Source organism: Ixodes scapularis, unplaced genomic scaffold, assembly GCF_016920785.2.
Source record: "Ixodes scapularis isolate PalLabHiFi unplaced genomic scaffold, ASM1692078v2 PGA_scaffold5__190_contigs__length_132052651, whole genome shotgun sequence".
NCBI classification, from domain to species: domain Eukaryota; kingdom Metazoa; phylum Arthropoda; class Arachnida; order Ixodida; family Ixodidae; genus Ixodes; species Ixodes scapularis.
In genome coordinates, this window is record NW_024609880.1 from 30,866,277 (window position 1) to 30,886,579 (window position 20,303).

At 46.7% G+C, this 20,303-nt stretch overlaps 1 protein-coding gene across 1 annotated transcript in view; it reads right to left on the minus strand.

Moving 5' to 3' along the window:
• Positions 1–3,444: 3,444 nt before the first annotated feature.
• The window catches only part of LOC8051766 (ceramide synthase 6), a 37,771-nt gene continuing 20,912 nt past the window's right edge, over positions 3,445–20,303 (minus strand). Inside the window, exons 5-9 of the mRNA XM_029977299.3 lie at positions 17,212–17,304; positions 13,011–13,139; positions 12,379–12,485; positions 8,925–9,081; positions 3,445–4,978 (exon numbers count right to left, since the gene is read on the minus strand). Coding sequence (XP_029833159.1) covers positions 4,856–4,978; positions 8,925–9,081; positions 12,379–12,485; positions 13,011–13,139; positions 17,212–17,304 — 609 coding nt within the window. The 3' untranslated portion in view covers positions 3,445–4,855. The remainder of the gene's footprint in view (positions 4,979–8,924; positions 9,082–12,378; positions 12,486–13,010; positions 13,140–17,211; positions 17,305–20,303) is intronic.

The following is a 20,303-nucleotide window of genomic DNA, read 5'->3' on the forward strand; positions in this document are numbered from 1 at the left end:
GGAGAAGCTGTGCGCGGGGCAGGGAGCCCGTGGCGCGGCGGGCCGGGGCGCGTTCCGCTCCTCGCTCAGCTGTCTGCGGCTGGGAAGGCTTTCCGCCTAAGTGTTTTTACCTGGTGGTCGGCCAGTGCCACGTGCCACTTGGGGTTGTGCATGTTTCGAGAGTCGTTTGTTGCTCCCCTTTAACAAGTGTAGATTATTCCTTAAAAGTGTCTCGGGTGCTGTGCTTCGTCTGTCCGCACATGCCCCTCCAGTCGGTGTTCCGAGTACCAGGGATGATTTGTTGTGTCTGAGGGCCAGACCCGTCTGCGCCGTCTCGCCCCTGGGCTCGGAGCGCCGGATGAGAACGTTAACCCCCCACGGGAAATTGGGAAAGAGGGACAGGCTGCTGTCAATAAGAGCACAGGCGAGACAAGATATAAGTATTGGACCCATTAACTTTAAAGCAAGTTGTCCCGCCTGACCCGCTCACTGCCACCAAGGCCCAGCGCCCATCTCCCCTCCCTCTTCCATGTGGTCCTCCAGACCACCAAGGAGGAAGAACATCCAATCTAAGAAGCGATAACCTTAGTGCCGTGGAAGCTACACTAATGCACTCTGTGGAGGGGACCATAATATAACCATAGGGATAATTAACTAATATTTTCTAATTAACCTTTAGATAAGTGAAAATAAACATATGGTTCCAAATTAAAAAGCTTGCTCAGTGTCACCACTAAGGAAGTAAAATTTAGGAGATTTGGTGCGCGTGAGAAGCGCAGAGGTGCGCTAAATTTACTACTCGTGTAACAGGCGCAAAGCTGGCGGTACCAAAAACCCGAATGATAACAGACGAAAAAATCGCTCGCCCCCCCCCCTCCCCCCCCCCCCCCCCCCCCAGCCCTAGTTCTCACACCAAGAGCTTTGCGACAGTGTTGCACGAGTAATAACTTCAGCGCTTTCCACGTGTCCCGAATCTCTTAACTTTAGTGGTTTTCTATGATGCTCAGCAAGTTTCTAATTGATTAAAAAACGTTAATTAACAAACCTTAGTTAATTTACTGACCTGTCACGACGATTAGCACCCTATCTTATGTCCCCCTGGCTGGGTATAACTCAAATGCGCAGACCGCATTAATGTAGCTTTCACAGCTTTCTTCTAAAACAAATCTGACGAGTCAAAAAGTGTTTTGTACAGTTCTTTTCTTCTTTTTTTTTTTTATATACCGCGAGTTTAGGTCGGTCCAGGCCTCGGTGCAATCGACTCATTCCCTCCGTCCATCCTTAATAAACATCTTCTATACGCGTGGACACATCACCGCGTTGTAGGGCATCGTCAGATTCTAGCTGACCGCGTGCGTGAACCCGAACGTTGGGGCGGAGCCTCAAGAATCATTCTAGTTTGAGGCTCCGCCCCTTCTTTCTCGATACGTCACAACTCGAAAGGTTTCGTTTGCGACCAGAATAGCACCCCAGTGCGAAAGCCGAGTGTCCGGTCACCGGTGCCCACATTCTCCGCCGGTGTGACCACTCATTCAGTTCCCCCCCCCCCCCCCCCCCCATCGTCTCTCCCGTCACGTTTTCAGTGCCGAGGCTGGCATGGTTCGCTTGTTTACTGTACGTACATCCGTTGGTGTGAAGAGGGAAGAGGCTCTCGCCCGACTGATGCCGTGCGCTTCGAGGGGTGGGGGACAAGGGGGCTCGGCATGACCACGTGAGCAGGCAGAGCTGGTAGAGGAAAGGCATGCACGTCCTTGTTCGCGCTGGCCTAAAGCCGTAAAACTGTGAAAAAAAAAAAAAATGTTAAAGAAAGCATGTCTACAGAAGGCATGCCGTATTACTGTACGTGAATTTAAGACATTTTAAAGCACAGCAAGATCCATTGGGAATGCCTTTGGGAAACGTTAATACTGACCCCTACACTTTTGTTTCGGCTTTCGATTTTGCTGCCTCATTTTGGCTTCGTTACGGGGCCAGTGCTACCGCTCCCAAAGGGGGAACGTGTGGCGTTTCCCAAGGGTCATGCTAACACATTCCCTAAAAATCCACGAATGGATCTTCTGTTAATATTTTTCCCGGCGAAGCGGGCTCGCCGAGCCCGCTTCGCCGCAGCCCGCATTTCGGCCGTCCGAGCTAGGCCTTGCCTCCGTTCCTCTGTCTCGTTCGCCCGCCTTGCACGCTTATGGCGAATTCGGGTAGTCAGTCGCCGGCGAGAACGAGCCGGCGGAACCGGCAACCAGAAACGCGCCGGCGGCACACCACGTGACCCTCACCACCCGAACACGAAACGCCAGACGGTGGCAGTTTACTTCGCCTCTTGCCCGCGCGACACCGCTAGTGAGAGCCTGTCGCACCTGTCGCCGCCGTCACTCACGTCCCAACGACTTGGATTGACTTTCGTAGCGGCTGCTAATGTTACTTCAAATCAGTTTCCTTCTTTCGTTCATTTTTTTTCTCACTGACCTTCTCTCTCATTTCGGAAGTGACGACACCGGATACAGTCTGGCGCCCACTCGCCCGGCCGTTCGGAGCTCGGGCGGAAAAAGCGCCGGAAAGTTGCCGGTGCTTGCCGGAGAACCACCACCCGAACGGTGCGCGCCGGCCGGAAACTGACCACGCGAACACTATTGCCGGTTTTCCGGCAAAATAAGTTGCCGACGATTGACCACGCGAATCCGCCATTAGTAGCGGCATTTAGCGAAAAAATTTCGTGCTAGGTTTAGCGAGCAACCTTTTCTGCTGAATTTAGCGGGGAAAATTTTCCGCCAGATTCCGCGGGGAAATTTTTTGCTAAATTTAGCGGGAAAGTTTTCCCGCTATATTTAGCGGGAAATTTTTTCCGCTAAAATTAACGGGGAAAATTTCCCCCTAAATTTAGCGGCGAAATTTACCCATAATGCAACGCGCGGTGACGTCACGAGTGACCCTCGTGACTTCATCTGTGACCCCCGTGACGTCATTATGGGGAACATCCCATAACGCACCACGCGGTTACGCCGACGCCGCTCAAGCCGGGAACGGGTGCCGCTCTTCCTATGGAAACCCAGCGAAGCCATTCGCACCCAAATAAAGAAAACACAAAAAAGTCTAACAAGCGAGGGAACTAGGGAAGAGAAGAAATGGGCATCAAGTGGGGCGGTGTGCTGAAAAAGCTAGGTCGGCAGTTGGTTCGTAAAAAAGGGAAGACTGGCGGAGAGGGGAATAGGGTTGAAAGCAGAGACCCGCAAAAGCACATCGGAGAGTTCGCCGATTCAAATTGGAAAGAAACGTACGCTCAGCATCAAGAAAGACTATCCAAGGTATCGGTACTTGCATCGCAGGTTTTCTCGTAATTAAAAAAATGCAACTTCCCATAAGCTTTACAATGATTTTATGCACCAAGACAGCAGGAGTGTCACACGCTGAAACATACCTTACAAGGTGGCTCCAAGTGCTGAGAGTCGCAGAAGACGGCAGAAGAGCCGGAAGCAGAAAAGGAGAAACCAATGTTTATTCGATAGAAGAGCCGGCCACGAGCGGGGGCCCCTGCACGATGGCCGCGGTCCCCTCGTACAAAAGAAACGCCGCCGCGACTCGGCTCCCAAACTTGCGCTGGAATGCATGTCCCACTCCAACAGACCCTCAAGGCCCAGTGCAACAAACCTAAGGGGAAAAATGTCAGCGGCAGTAGCTCCCCACGCTTTGATCGGGTGAACAGACAAGGGCGTTCCTGGCTAAACTCTCTCCGTACCCCTCTCCCCAAAGGCTCGCAACACACACGCACGTCGAGGCTCCGTCTGGAAAGGAGGCAAGCAGCGGTGCAGCAAGCAGAACCCAGGTCGACACTGCGTTAAGTAGTGGCCAAATTGCAGACATTCTACCGTTGAAAGGTGCTCTTGAAGTGGCTGCTACATGAAGTGCCCGCGAGCTAAAAGGGAGGAGCACTGCATCCGTGTCGGACATGCCCAACACGCCGCTCGGTCGTCGCGAATACACCGCGCGTCGCGATTTCGGGGGTAGTACGTTGGCCGTTCTGCAAAGGCGGGAGCACAAAGTGTGCCAGCGTCCCCCGGGGTTCGGGGGGGTCAGACTCCGTCGAGAGAAGCACGCCGCTGTTGCCAACTTTGCAGCAGAGGCGGACGTTGCACACGCACGAAAAAGAACACATAACACGATACAAAAATAGTCTTTGGCTCAAATCTCGTCGCCCCCAAACCTATGGCCTCCCGTTTCGAAGCTTCCCCCGCGTTCCGTACGTTACGCTTCCACCCCTGTCTCCCGAGGTGAAGGCGCGTTACGGGCTGCCCCTCTGTGTCGCCCAGAAGCATGAGGTTGCTCCACTTTATTAAAGGCAAGCAACCAACTAAAAAACAAAACAAAAAAAAAAACCAACGAAAAAGTAGGGTGTAAAAAACCGTGGACAGGGAGGAAGCCGTCGAGACTCCGGCCGCCACACGACCCGGTGGCGGTTCTCCGAAGGCGCCTTCGGACGAAGATGGCTCCCTCCTCCTCCCTCGAAGAAGAGAGAGTCCGTGCTCTTGTCTAGTAGTTCGCTTGTGCCCTGACCAGAAATCCACCTCGGCGCACGCACACGTGGTTGCCGGACCGTCCAGTGGCTCCTCGCGCCTGCCTCCAGCGGCTGCCAGAAGCCCCCGGTCCTCTCGGCAAAGCGCGGCTTGTCACCTGCACCCCCCGCCCCCCTCCAGGCGCTGAGCGCAAGAGGGGAGAGAGGGGCGACCTTGCCTGCCGCGCGGCCGAGGGAGAAGGCCTGTAGGCTCCGCCGGCGACGACGGAAGCCGAGATTGCGCCCCTGCGCCGCCGTGCCAGGTGCTTGCGACTCGGGCGGAGTGGGGCGTGGCTCCGCCGTGCTCCGCAGGCGGTGGGGGGCATCTCCCTCGTTCTAGTCCGCCTTGCGGCTCTTGGGCCTCTTGTGGTCTCCGGCCTGGAGCATGTGGTTCTGCAGCTGACCAGGGGACTCGTCGCTGTCACTGCTTGATTCGTCGTCGCTGCGCAGGTCCTTCACCTGCGAGGGGACAACATGGGGCGCGTCAGCGCCGATCCCAGTCGCATCCGCCAAACTTTGCTCCCGGCGCTGGTACCGTTACGCCGACCAAGCCCCAAAGCTGCAACCTCGCCTTACCACGGGAATGTTTTTGAGAAATAATTAGCACCTGTCCATAAAATGCCCATCTCTTATTTTTCTTTTAGCTATCCCCAAATGTGTAGAGGATTATATTTCAAAATGCGAAGGCAAAACCTGCGTCCTAAGGTGCTGTTGCTCGACTTCAGAAATGAGGGTAATTTGTCCGTCCATTAAGAAAATTAATGATGAAAAAGCGCAACAAGACTAGGGACACAGCAAGAAGACACAGACACGGCACTGTGTCTGTGTCTTCTTCTGTGTCCGTTGTCTTGTTGCGCTTTTTAATCATTATGAATCAACAACTTGCCCTCAACTTGCTATCCTTGCAAGAAAATTAATTCCAATGTGTCCAAAAGGAACTAGGCTCATGTCGGCAACCCGCATTGCAGCATACTAGGTCGATTTCTGTACGAAAAAGCACCACTATTGGCGAGGGGTTCAAGCTACAGGAAGTGCTTTGTCCAGCTTGCTTTCTGCACAGCTCAGTGTTTACTGAACACAAGTAGTGTGCACTTGATGTTTATGCCACCTATCTCGACAGAGTGCATGTCGCACATTATACACGAGCGCTGCATTTGCAGTCTCCTGGGGCTCGAGTTCGATCGGTGCTTTGCTTATTGAGCATGATTCCCTGCCAAATGTTGCGTCAGAAACAAACATGTGGTTCGTATTCCCTACAGCTGAAGTGAACTGCAATAATCGGACAACTGTTCAACCTCCTGCCCAACATTAGCCCGAAACATAGCACACCTCTACCGCAGTCGGCTTCATATTTTTTTGAATATACAGGGCGTTTGATTTTAATTTTCAGATTTATGTTAAGAGAGCCCCAGAACGTACACTAATACGGTCTGTGCAGGCGAGTTATACGGCCAGAAGGGCATGATGCAGGAGGCTAATCATCACGATAAGTCAAATAATTAACTACAGTTTGTTAATTAGCCTTTTAATCAGTGAAAATAACCTCATGGTTCCAATGAGAAACTTACTGAGCGTCATCTAATACCATGTAAAAGTCAATTTTCGAGAGACCTGAAGCACATGGTAAGTGCGGGGGCACGTTACAGTTTCCACTCTAGCAGCAGGCACAAGACTCATCAGTGTTTTCAGACAGACAGTGTTGTTCCTGTTGCATGAGTGGACCCCCGCACTTACCATGTGCTTCAAGTCTTTTCAAAATTGACAAATTTAGTGGTTTCAGGTGACACTCAGCAAGTTTCTTATCGTAACCACATGCTTATTTTCACAAACTGAAAAGTTAATTAACAAGTTTTAGTTAATTGTCAGACTTATTCTGGCAATGAGCCCCCTATATTATGTCCCCTTGGTCAAGTAACTCACCTGCACAGACCGCATTACTATACTGCCTTTCGCAGCTTTTTTTTTAATAAACCAGTTTGAATTAAAATCAAAGACCCAGTATAGTGTTAGCAACCACAAGCAAGCAGCAGCGAAGAAGAGGGTTGGCAACTAAGACAACGATAAGATAGTGCAAGCATACATAGAACTGGGATTCTTTTTTCCATTATTAAATTTAGAAACAAAGTAAAATTAGTGGCAACTTTCAAATTTCCCACACTATTTTTTACATCTAGTATTTACTCATTTAAACACCATGTACCGTTACACGACGGTAAACAAAAAAATCTAGGGAAACTTGCTTGTAGCAGCTCTTCGTGTTGCATACTATTATAGCAATTATCGCAAAGTAAAAATTCCAATAAAATAGTGTGCCCTAATTCCGTTGGAGCCATAGACCAGCATCTTATTTATTACCGATTTATTTATTCACAAACACCACTAGATCCAATCAAAAAGTCATAGTTGGAGTGGTTACAGAATGTACAAAACAAAAATGCATAGCCATAACTCAAAAATTGATGAAAGTGCAATCTTAGAGCCGTAACAAAATTATAGAAAGGCGTTATAAAGATAATAATGGTTGTTAGTTGGTTGCAGTTTTGAATCTCCCAAGAGAAGAAAGAATAAGCATCTATAACAGTCAGTCCTGAGCCCGAACTGTCTTATTTCCTTGATTGTTTTTTAGTGGGCACCTGGATAATAGAGGTTTCAAGTTATTGGAACATTCGATGTGGAGAGTGCCGTTTAGGATCATGTACAAAATCTTTTGATCTATCCATTCATCCACCTGTTAGCAACCTCCAAAACTGAGCCCTTCTAAGTAATTCCCTCCAAATTGCCCAGTTTAGAGCCCTAGCGTATTCTCTTTTAGCCGAGAATATTCGTTCGAGACTTTACCGTAGAGAGGAGCTCAAAGTGTCCCCACAATTCCATTCGCAACACCAGCTTTAGCACCGGCCATTGCCGAAGAACCAGACGGCATTTGAAGATTGCGACGGAAATAGGCTCAAGGGTAGAATTCAGTTGGCCATTGAACACTGCACAAAGTTTGGCACTGTTCCAGGTCGTCCAAAAGCTTGAGCGTCGATTTCTTTCTCTGCCGCAGCGCAACACTAGGCATGTTCGATTTAGCTGCCCCACCCGCCCTATCCGTGCACCGGTGCAATTACCGAATTCCTCGAGTAATGGCCGCACTGTTTGTAAACAAGTTTCATGCGTGTATTTCCTACACGGCTCACATGTAGAGAATCACTGTGTTTTCGGCAAAAAACATTGCAAGTATTGAGGTTACAAAAACCGCCCCAAGTAAACGTATAATCCATGCTGAATCTTGGGCACGTGAAACATCATGTGCAGTGTTGCGGCGCAGATAATGTTTTTGGTTGTGGATGTCATCTCGCGAAGCACCTGGTATTTTGATGATTGTGATGGTTCAGTATTTGGGTAATCTACTAGAGATTATGTGACCAGACGTCAATCGCAAACGGTGCAGCTATAACTCTAGTAAAAACGGTAAATGGAACGAGCCTCTTTTGTCTGGCATATCCAAGCCGTTGCCCCGTGGCACCCAAATAGAATCTACATCATAGTGCTACCTTCAAAGGCCACGAGCCAGTGGCAACCCATAAAAGGACCTCGACACCATTGCCTGTCAACAGCTCACATCGCCATCAATAAACTCTCGAACTTCCAACAGGTAAGACCAGCACGGCGGGTAATGTTTCAACCCCAAACGTTATTTAAACTGCTGCAAAGTGTAGCAGCTCAACATAATCCGCTACCGACAGAACCGATTGCTGCTTTTGTCAATAGTAGTGATCGGTTCCTGGCCAATCTCTTCTTCGACGGCGATTGGCTGGGAGCCGATCACTATAAAAAGCGACTGGTCGAATGTGCTTTAAAAGCTCTGCCTCCAACACGTGCTCGTCGCCTTCCGCCAAGCTTTGGCCGTGCTTGCGACTAAGCATCTTCAAAGACGGAAAGCTTGCGCTGGAGGCCGAGCATTTGCCGCATTCTTCACCTGTCACCGATTATAGGCTCGTTCGAATTACCTACACTTTCTCTACCAGCTACACTCTGTGCACACAGCTGCATTCGATTTAGGAGTGCAGTACGGCACATATCAGAAGTACACTGCCCCAGTGGCGTCACAAGAAGGGGGGGTGCGGGCGGACCGCCCCGGGTGCAGTGCTCAGGGGGGTGTCGCGGCAGGCCACGAGAACGGGAGGCGGGGGTGCCACTGACCCAAGTGATGCCACTGCACTGTGCGCTACTCTTCTCTGCACCAGCACAGGCCAGTGCGGGTAAATCGAACGAGCCCACTGTACAACGTCATGAAATCGCGAATCAGATATTGCAATGCTATACCGCGGAATATTCTTCATGATCCCAAATCACGGCAAACTGGCAAACTGTAACGCGGACAAGCGGGTGAAAACGGTGAAAGCATTTGTGGTGCACTGACCCCGTTGCTCGAAATGGCCTGCAAGGCTATTCGAGCAATCATCCAGGTCCAGACGATGTGCAGGAACTGCAGCGCGGTCAGCAGCGAGTTGAAGATGTAGTAGGCGGCAAACATCTCAATCACCTTCACTGCTTCAAACATGGTGCTGTAGATGACCCTGCAAGCGAGAAGAGAGCATTCCATTGAAAGGCATTCTCCACAAACGGTTTAGTATTTTATCAATATTCACACAAAACCACCGCCGTGCAAGGATCGGGCAATCCAGGTCTGCAAAACACACGAGGCTTCCAAAGGCTTTAAATTTTAGGAACCCTAATAGCTTGATTAATCTTTTCAACTCTTTAGTAATGTCGAGACTTGGATTTGCATACGTGATACGAGTGAGATTCGCTATCAAAAATTGAGCCTTGAATATTGAGCACGTTCAGAAAGAAATAATTCATATTTCAAATGAAGATTATCATTATGACTATAAGGGCATTTTCAAGGCATCTATGTGTAGGTTTCAAATTTTATTTATATATTTACAATAACTCCAAAGAGCTAGTTCTGAACTTTCCAATGACATCAAGATCGTCAAGAAAACCAGAATAGGAGAGACAAATTTCAGGTTCCGTGACGGCCGTTTAACTTGCAAACAGTACAAATCTGCCGATTTTTTATTTTTTTGTGTGTTCTTTATTTTTAAAAATGTCCACGTGACAATTTTTCGTAAAAGAAAGTTTAAATTTAAAACCAAGTTTCTGCCTGCGATGAGATGAAAATTTCCAAATGCAGTAGGCTTTCGTTAGTTCACAACTGAAAAAATCAGTAAATTCTCTTACAATTATGGGAAGTTTGAATTATAGAAATAACATACGAAAGAGCCTCGTTGATACAATGTCTTTAGTTAAGACATTTCCCTCTATGCCATGTTCACAGACACCGACCACGTTGGATTCCCATAGGGATGACTGCATGAACTTCCCCGTTCGTTGCGTTAGCTTTATTAATCGTCTAACAACTTCCGCCCGTCCGGTAGCACACTCCTGTTGTATTCAGTCCCCCGGTTCTGCTAGGTTTGGAGTTTGTAATCATGCACTGCTTGTTGCATGCCTCCGTCGTGCTTCACAGTTTTGCACAGGCACACGTGTCAAGCTACACCCCTTTGCACTGGTGTGCTAGGAGCAGCACCAGCTGATGCGAGGGAGCATCTGGTAAAATGAAGCAACTTGGAACTGCACCATCGAAAGCTTTTCTCAGCAAAGAAGTAACGTAAAACTTGACAAACAACAAAGTCATTGGAAGTGCTGCCAGCGTAGCACAGAGGAGCCGAAAGAGTAATATTAAAGCTTGTTTAAAAAATACAATGTAGTTTCATTGGTGATTGTCTCTAGAATAGTGAAAATTTAAAAAAAAAGCCTAAAAAACTACGATTCAGAGGATCCAGGACAGAACGAAAGATAGTGCATTAGACCTCTCATCTACGGAAGCAGGTGTCTTCCGGTTGACCGACAGATCACTATAAGCTATTTTAGTGGAAGCCTCTAGGCCGTTGTGGTTATATTTAAATTTTGTTTACCACAATCTCGTTTAGCAACAACCTAAGCTACATGATCGTGGTTCATTTATTTATTTACTTATAATTTAAAGTCTCGAAGGCCCTAGGACAAAGCATCATAAAAGGGTTGAGTGACAAATTCATTTGCACTTCGATTCAGCTCAAACTTTTTTTTCTGCAAGTGACATTGGTTTGTGGATTGATTGCATTGAGGTGTGCAAGAACTGATGCCTGACACTCTATTGTCTCAATGCTTTTTCAGACATAGGTTGTCAGACTCTGTGTCACAACTTCTAGTTGTAACACTATAGTCCGGTGCAACTCAAGAAGGTAAGGTGAGGGAAAGGAAGGCTGGGGAGGAGGAAGCAGATGGAACGCTGGAGAGAGGAGGGGGTTTCCCAGTCCCTTCTCTAACATTCCATCTGCTTCCATCTCCCCGGCCTTCCTTTTCCTCGCGATTCCTTCTTGGGTTGCAAGGGACTACAGCTATGTGGCGCAAGCTGCCACCCGATTTGAAGAGAGCAGATGAGATCTTAAAAAATTCTATGTGACCAAGGGATCTGACATTGCAGTTTGCTGGTGAGTGGTCACTTGAGATTTTTTTTAAAAATCTCAAGCACTTAGTTTAAAGTTATAAAAAAAATCAAACACCCGAAAGGTTTTTTGATGGAAACGACACGATGGGATGCTTTTAGGGGCGAAGCTCCTTAGGGTCTAGCCTTGTCCGTCCGGCGTCCGTGCTCACATCAATCTTGTTGGTGCTCGTGCTCACATGTTTGTGTAAAGCAAAAAATAAAAATGATGAAAAAAAAAGAAATGTTTGCGCAGTTGACAGGATTCGAACCTGTGCGGGGAGACCCCAATGGATTTCTAGTCCATCGCCCTAACCACTCGGCCACGACTGCGGGACGAAAAGGGGGCTGTGAGATGTGGTAGTAACTCAAGAGCTGGGGATGTCATGGATGAAACGTTGCATGTAGCCGCTCAACGTCTATACAGGAGAGGGCGCTGCGGTCAAATGCGTATATAATCGCATTAAACTTTGCATGCATTGGCTCAACGTTTATAGACGAGAAAATGCTGCAGTAAATGCTCAAATGCGTATATAACCACGTTTCATACCACAATCCTCTTCCTGACATGAATGAAAATGAACTAAAGGCTCGGCATGCTGCGGCTCAGCGTCTACGCAGACAAGCACCACCAGAGCTTCGCCCCAATCAACATCATTCACCACGTGGAGATACGGTCAGTTTTTTTGACAAGCACTACAACTCCCATATTAGAAAGTTTGCACACAAATTAATATGTAAAAAAAATTAATCTACATTTATTAGCCAGCTTGACACGTCACATAAAATATCCACACTTCCGAGAGGACCGAGAACAACGCTGCATTGGTTCGACACCCGTAGTGTGCACCAGCTTTTTTTCAGTCTTTGGCCGAGTTATCTAAAACGCCCTGCATATCGGCAGTCTTCCTAAAAAAACTCGAATCTATTTAAAAAATAATCTAGCGCTGGTGTGTGTGTGCCGGCGTGGGACAACGTACAAACCTGACAACACGGCATGCTGTCGAGTTCACTGGAAGCAGAAAATATTGGCTTTGTTAAAGTAAATCCTACTCGACTCATCATTAAGAAAACAATTCTCTTTTCTTTAGTGTCAGCTATGCTCTGTTTCACACTTAGCGTACAACGTTGCCAAAGCTACTGGCGTGAGCATGAGGCTTGATATCGCTGATCATTTGCACGAGCGCTCGCGCGAATGAAACCATAGACAAAGCCACGCACTCGTGCCAGTAGCTTTGACAGCGTTGCATATTAAGTATGAAACGGAGTATAGAAAGTCTGCAACTTGGATGTCACAATCTAATTCCATCCGAACGCTTAGTACGTAAAACGGGCAACCCACCTGTACGGGTAGAGGCCCAGCCTGGAGATAAGCCAACAGATGGTGAAGACGGCAAAAGTGGCGTCCGCCAGACGCTGCCGCTTTACATACTTCGCCATCTTGGCAGCCTGCAACCAAACGGGGGGTGGGGGGGACAGTCGTCAAGCACGCCATAAACAGCTTTTCCCCGGTACGGTGTTTAGATTGCATGTTTGACTGGTGTGTTTGGTGTTTCACACCGCCCATGCATCCAAATTGGTCTCGAAGTGGCAACATATGACGTCGCAGGGACTGGCCAGCCATGCTGTCGGATCTCGCGATCCCCGCGGTTTGTCCTAGAAGTTCCGGCAAAAAGAGCGAGCAAACGAAAGTGTCTCCGTCATCACGGTGTTCCCGCTCGTGGCCACAGAGGTTTCCGTGGACTGCAAAGCCGAAGAACGACCCACAGCAGAACGGCCTTTTGCCGCAACTACCTCCACTACCCTGCCACCACCAGGATTGCGACGGGCACCAGCACCAAAACTGCTACGGCATTCTCAGGCTACAACCGAAGGGCCCCAAACGAGGACGTGACAAACACTCAAGCCGGAGACACACCGTTCCAGGCATCATACTGCCGGTCCAAACAAGAAGGGGGGAGGGGGGCGGCGCACCTCAAGGGGAACGTCCGCAAAGTCATGTACGATGAGCACCAGGCTGCCGATGCGGTGGAGGTTGCACGCCCAGGAGAAGGACAGCAGCAGGATGGTGAGGATGTGGTGCACAAACATCTGCCAGAAGTCCTGCAAGGGAAGGGCACGGCCAAGCGTCAAAACCTCCCGGAGCGAACACCCTGGACAGCCTCGCCACAAGGATTACATTGTTCGACGTACAAAAAGAAGCAGACAAAAAACTGTTTGTGCTGGGCTGAAGACTGAAGTAGCCTCGTTTGTTAGAACTAAAGTCAGTACAAAAAAATGATGCCTTGGGTACGAGGGTACAGCCGGTCAGGTTAGTACAGGGCCAAAACAAAATGTTCATTCTGCCTTTTTTTTTTTTTTTTAACTTCTTCAACCTGAATTAGATTTGCAGGGCATGTTGGCAATCATATAAAAGAATTTCAGGCAAAATTTCAGCTCTACGAAAAAATCTTGGAGGTACAAATGAGAACCGTATGTTCATCTATGGAGTCAAACATGCCTGCTATCCGAATGGAATTTGCAGGGTATGTTGGCAATCATATAGAAGAACTGCGTGCAAGTTTTCAGCTCTATAAAATAATTTTGTAGGTACTACTGAGTTCGTCTACGGACACAAGCATGCCTGCTTTAGAAAGCCATTGTTTTGAAATTGCGCTGATAATCAACTGTATTTCAGGTGGAATGCGGACTAAAATACTTATGGCTGGTTGCTATAAAAACTCATGTCCCGAATTTCAGTTGTAGGGTGTCTCCGCACCACAAACGCGTGGTGGCACCCTGTCGGGACGAGAAAAAAGTTATTTTTCTTGAGAAATACAAGCTACCGCAGAATGTGACTGAGGGAAGACGGCTCAGTCTACCTTTCAAAATGAATGTGACTGCTGGCGACGCCACATTTAGGAGAACCAAACACACGAAAACGCAAAGTCTTTCTGGGTCGCTTTGTGTGCCGTGCTTCAAATGCGTATTTGACTATTTTCGTGATTACTTTTGGTCCCGATAATTTTTTATACATAAAAGATGAAGAATCAAAAATGTTAAAGCACCCAAAAGCCTGATGGCACACTTTTTAAACAGAAGTTGCCCTTTTGTTTTTGTCCCACACCTCCACTTAAAGGGAGATTTCTTGCTCTGCCAAGTTCAGAGTAAGTGCCACGGCGAACATCGTCAACAGCACAGAAACTCAACGCGACCAGAGACACAGTGGGGATAAAATAAGTGGCGTAAGAGTGATTTACTGTGTCCCATCTTTTTTTTTTTTTTTTTCTCTTTCCTTTTGTGTCCCAACACTCAGCCTTCTGATAAAGACTCACTTTGTCCACGGCAGTGATTGGAACCATCAGCTAGGTTGTAACGAGTGCGCAGAGATTATATTACAACCTTTCAGCCCTGCCACTTGGAGGGTTATTCTTGGTGCATTTGGGACCTGCTGTGCCTTAGAGGTGCACTAAAGTGAATTTTGAGATTGCCTCTTTATGGTATAACTCAACCTAAGCATCCTTAAAACCCAAAATTACAATCATGCATTTTTCCCCCATTAAAAAATTGCAACCAAACATTGTGACATGCCCCTTTGCCACAAGCATCCCATAAAACTCAACTATCAAGTGCAACCTTTTCTTTTTTCTATTAGAAATGTGACTAACATTTTAAATCTCCCCTTTTATATCTACCTCGAAAAAAGGGGCGTGTGGAAACGTTTGGTCGCATTTGAATTATAGAAAAAGGCCCCACGTGATTATAATTTTGGGTTTTCCAAGATGGTTAGAGCACATAAATTCAGTTTATGCCAAAAATCAAAACAAAAACACCTCAAAGCCCATTTTCGAGTTCTTTTAAACTTGACTGGTGTGTACTACTTCCTCGTGGCATTCCAAAACAAATACCTTTAATGAGCACGTCACAAACATTAGCCATTGCCACAAACAAAAAGAATCTAGAAATGGAAGCAAAACATGGTGTGGTGTGGGCCGGCGAACGCGGCCGGAAGGCCGCAGAGCAATGACTGACACGAGACAGGAGCTGCACGCTGACTGATCTTTATGCCGATGGTGATGCCCTTATATACAATTGGTAATACATGAATTCAGTGCTCCCTACACACAACACATGGATAAGTAAGTGGAGATTTAAAAAATGCATCAAACAAATAACAAAATTTTGGAGGGTCCTTTTCATTCGCGGCACATTCAGACAATGAATTCCAGGTGAGACAGCAAGGAAGAAGCCGCACAATCGGCCACATTTGCAGGTACCTATCAGTCCAATCTGAACAAGAGTATCACCATCCTGGTGTAATGTAGAACAGTGATAGTTAGGTGTTGTGTGACCAAAAACTCAATTTCCACATACGTTAGGTTAACCAACTATTTGATTAATCGGCGCATCCATTCTCATCCGACACCAGCTGGAGTTTAACAAATTACAGCGATGGAAGTGAGAGCTCTTGTAGCAGATCCTGTAGCAGGCAAGATATTGTTTTGGAGCAGATGACACTTTTGGAGCAGATGAACATGAGTTTGCACATGACTTGAAAATAAAAAGTGATGGCATCACTAAATGAGTTTGTATTTAATAATGATTGAGGGTTCCGCTTTGATACTGAAGCACATTACTTATTACCTTTGTAAAAAAGAATATATGGTGCAAAAAGAACACAGAGCCTCCTTTTTTAGGAACAAGGCTTGGTCAGAGTAGGTTCCACTGACAATCGATACTAAAAAATGGCTAAAAACTGAATCATAGCACAACACTTTAGTTGGGATAAAGCCACTCTCCCCTCCCACTTTAACACCATTAGTCAGCCTGTAAATATGATTTCTCTAAAATTCCATTAGAAAAACAGCATAACCGCAAACCAGTCTATCAACAAAAAAGCGCCCCTCAAATTTTATGAATCTACCAAACTCAAGACTAATATTATAAACTGCAAAAGTAACCACCCACAAATATTATGAAATCCTACACTGGTGCTTTAAAAGTGACACTGCTCTTTAGTGGCGTTTAAACCAGGGTGAAGTCGAACTTCGCTGCTCTTTCGATCGACAGCTGCATGGGAACAAACTTGACAACCGTATTTATTCAAATATAGACCCGTGTTTTTTTTTTTTCCTCTCTCTCCTTCTTGACGTAGCTTTTTAAAATTAGAGATCAACCTAGAAGCAAGACCAAAGAAGGTAGACCTGTAATAGTACCGAGCGTAATTTACGAGCCTGTCCCGCTAACCCAGGTGCTCACACGTGGCAGCCACTGCTCCTAGCACTCTGGTGCAAACGGGTGAAGCTCGACACGCGTGCGCGCTGGTATCATTGACGGCATGGAGGCATGTGGCAGGCATGATAATCAAGTGATCTCATGAGGAGTAAACGACCCTGGTTCTGTCTTATCACAGCAGTCGCCACTCTACTACAATGCAATGTTTTCTCCAGACTTTTAGCTTCCGACATGGCCGACGACGTCTGGAAATTAAGACGAAGTCTGAGATCCACGCGCCAACGCATTAAACGGCTTGCGCGCTTGACGAGCAATCTCTACGCTTCGTTCCATCTTATTTCAAGGTGCAGCCGATGCCACAAACCAATGGGACCAACCAAAAAGCGTCAAAGTGCTGAGAACATGGCATTCGTTCATCTTCCTGCACGCGTTCTTTCACCGACTGACTAAATTAAGTGCAGTGAATGTCCCGTGACTCACGCTTTTAGTATGCGTGTTTGCGGTTGTATGCATTCGAGCCTTTGGCTGTGCTCCGACTTCAATTAAACAAACTATATGGTGAGTAAAGACGCTGCGAAATACATATTTGTACCATTTCCCTTCCTCCTACTCCTCTAAATATTAGAGTTGACCAATAATAAAATATCTTTATTTTTTTGTTTGGCTTAAGCCCCTTTTGGTGCGGGTGTGGCGCAATTCTTAGCAAAAATGGCACTTTGGTGCAAGATGTAGTCATAATTTGGATCAAATGGCGCAGCACTTCAATCACTCATTAGGACTATAGGTTGGTTCCCACATTCGTATTTCAGTGCGATCGACTGGGTTGCAACTGCTTGAAACCACTTACGAGAAAATACACTGGTGCTATCTATCAGGCAGTCTTGGAGCACTCTAAACTGTGATAACTAGTTTCCCCCACCCCCAAGGGTGCACAGGGGTGCCCCCAGATGTCGCCACTTGCCTTGCGCTTGGTGTCCATGAACTGGGACATGGTGAGGGACATGTAGAAGCCCAGCTCTATCATGTAGTACCACCAGAGGTCGTTAGTCACGGACTGAAAGCAGAACGACAGACGTCACCTCACAGCTCACTTTCAAAAAAGCAAAACTACTCCCAAACTCGACATTTAGCAACAAAGGTTCTGGAAGTATCGTCCTCAAAGTGCACAGGCGGCTACAAAACACCATAATTAAAGATAATCCGGGGCCGGATTAAAACAATCTTACAACAAAAAATGTGCACTTGACGGCCAAGAACAAATCAGTGCTCCCGAAACAAAATGGTTTTACATTTTGCGTAGCTTACCATGTGCATAATTTACAAACTTCTTAGTTACAATGCTGTAGCGTAAGATTTGTAAACCTGGCCTCGCAGCATGGTGGTCATCCCCCCCAAGGACACTTGTAGTAACGACTGCTGAAAGGTCATACAAAGACCGAAAAACATGCAGGCACAACCGGATACAGAACGCAAGACAACATGTAAACAGTCAATTGCAGGTTTCTGTCGCATTTTTCAAATACAACCGACAGACCGTCGTGATTACTAGTGTTGTGTAAAGGCCTCCTTTGGATCAAGAACCTAAGCGGTAAAATCTGATGCTCGTTATTATCCTGCCAGAGAAAATATGACAAAGTGCCAATGTCATGCTTGTACCACGAAGCACAGTGCTCTCTTGAAAGGCGCTTCTGAGCCTGCTCCTTCCACGATTCCGCAGCAGGGTATAGAGATAGTTCTTCAAACTGTTTACCTCCTTAGACTGCTTCAAAAAATCCTTCACATTACAAAACTGTTTCCCAGACCCACTAGTGCCATGCTAGTTGTGCCTACCACGATGCAAAGAGACTTGGGATTGCATGGTTTGCCTTTATACTATGAATGATGCAACACTCTTTGCTTTAAGACACTATCCGCACACTTCTACCTCTGGACTTTTCACTAGACAAACGCACAAGGTGTCAGGCAAGGACGTAATTAATAAATTATCGTCCGCTGAGTTTTGCACGCGACACAGTTTAGTGTGCAAAGCCGAAGAGTAAAAACGAGAAAAGACCGGGTACAAGTAAGAACATTTGCTAAGCCCTTCCGAAGGCTTTCACAACAATGCACAACCAAAGTGAAGCAAATAGTACAAGGGTGGGTAGGAATGTAATGCCTCCAATTTTTTTTATTATAAAGCACAGCACATTTTTGATAACATAAGGTACTGTAAACAACGTAATTTTTGCAAGAACCTAATTTTCGCGAATCGCCTACATTTCGTGAAAATTAGGTCCTGCATACAATTCCGGTAAAATGTAAAACGCATTGGAATCCATATTGAGATCCCACTGCGTCGCGAAAAGTTGAACCCGCCAATTATTCCCAAACTTCAGCTTTGACCTAAATCGCAAAATATTGAGCCCGCGAAAAATAAGTTGTTTACAGTATTTGGATTTCTGCTACATTTTTCAGAAAAATTTAGTAATTTTTCGATAGCCTCCATTATCACCCATGTTTTTTTGTTTTTTTTTTTTGTTTTTTTTTTTGTTTTCTTAGTCACTAAATAAAATGCCCAATTCCGATTCTGGAAGAAAAAAATTGCGTTGCCTGTATGTTTAGACAGTCTTGATGATAATACACCTCCACTGGCAAGTTGTCTATTAGCTGTAATGAGAAATTTAGCCGGTGCAGTACAAGCACTAACCTAGGCGTCTCATCCAGATCGAAACGGGCAGGGGGTGAGGATCGAACAAGCTTTCGCTCAACGCTCCTGGCAGAGACGCATTAGCCCACTCAGCCAAGAATCCCCCCCGTCTCCCCCCCGACACTGTTAACGGCGTTCACTTTGACCGTATGAATTGCCATGCACAGATACAGCTTGTTGCACGAAAAATGGCATCTCATAATAACAGTGCAATCCACTTATAACGATACAACATATAGCAACATACTGCTTATAATGATCAGTTTCTAGAGTTTCTAGACTAGAAACGATCGGTTTCTAGACCAAATGCAACATAATCGGTTATAAAGATTGAATTTTGGGCTTCATCATTATTGTTATAGTACCGTAAAATACTGGGGGAGCGCCCTCCCCACTTTCATTGAAAATTAGGTTCATCTAGAATCGGGTGCTTGTCTGGTCAAATCGGGCGCTTTACATATAATGTGCAGGATTCCCCAGTTTGGGAAATGTTAAAGGGGCCCTGCAATGACTTTTTTTACTGGTTTTTAATTTGTGTCGAACCTGAGCGCACTGAAACGTAGTAACTTAATTAAACTTTTCTTTTCTCGAATTTTGCTTTAATTTAAAAGTTATAGACAAATTAAAATAACAAAAAAAAGCAAAAAATAACCTCCATCATGACGTCCTTGGTTGTTTGAGTGACCGTGAACAAGAGGAGGGGTATTGAGCTTAGCGAGCGTTCACAGCTGTCGCACTCCGTGTCGACGGCGCGAGAGGATGCCACTAAAGCATGTTCTGTATAGGCTGTATGCAGCAAGCAGCCAGGGTGGCTCACACTGCATTGGCTGCGCAATTAAACACTAATTTTGCATGACCCTTCATTGGCCACAAACGACAGCAAACACGGGTAAAAATAAGTTCAGAATGGGAGCTGTATCATGCCGATATCCTACCGCATGCCAATCTTATCATGCTGCTTATGCTATGTCATCTATAGCACTGAGTCATGCCGCCGGTACCGCCCCCCCCCCGTTTTCGGCTATATAAACGATGCCAAATAAACCTTGGTTGTTGCATTCACGAAACCAGCAGTGTCGGACTGACTTTCTTATCATCCGAGAGCCGGCTGATACACGAGCCACTTCGCGCTGCCATACCGCGAAACGGCCAAACCGCAAGACGAAGCTGCTCGCGGAAGGCCTTCAGAACGCTCGGAGCCGGTCAGATCCTCCAGTCCATACGACCGCAGCGCAGTGCGTACATCCGGGACCTTTCCGTGTCGGCGCCTGATCTCACTACTCCTTTCTAGTATGCGCCGCCTTTTCCACCGCTTGGTGGCGGGTATGTCGACGGGTCATTTCTTGTTTCTGTACTTTATGAACTGC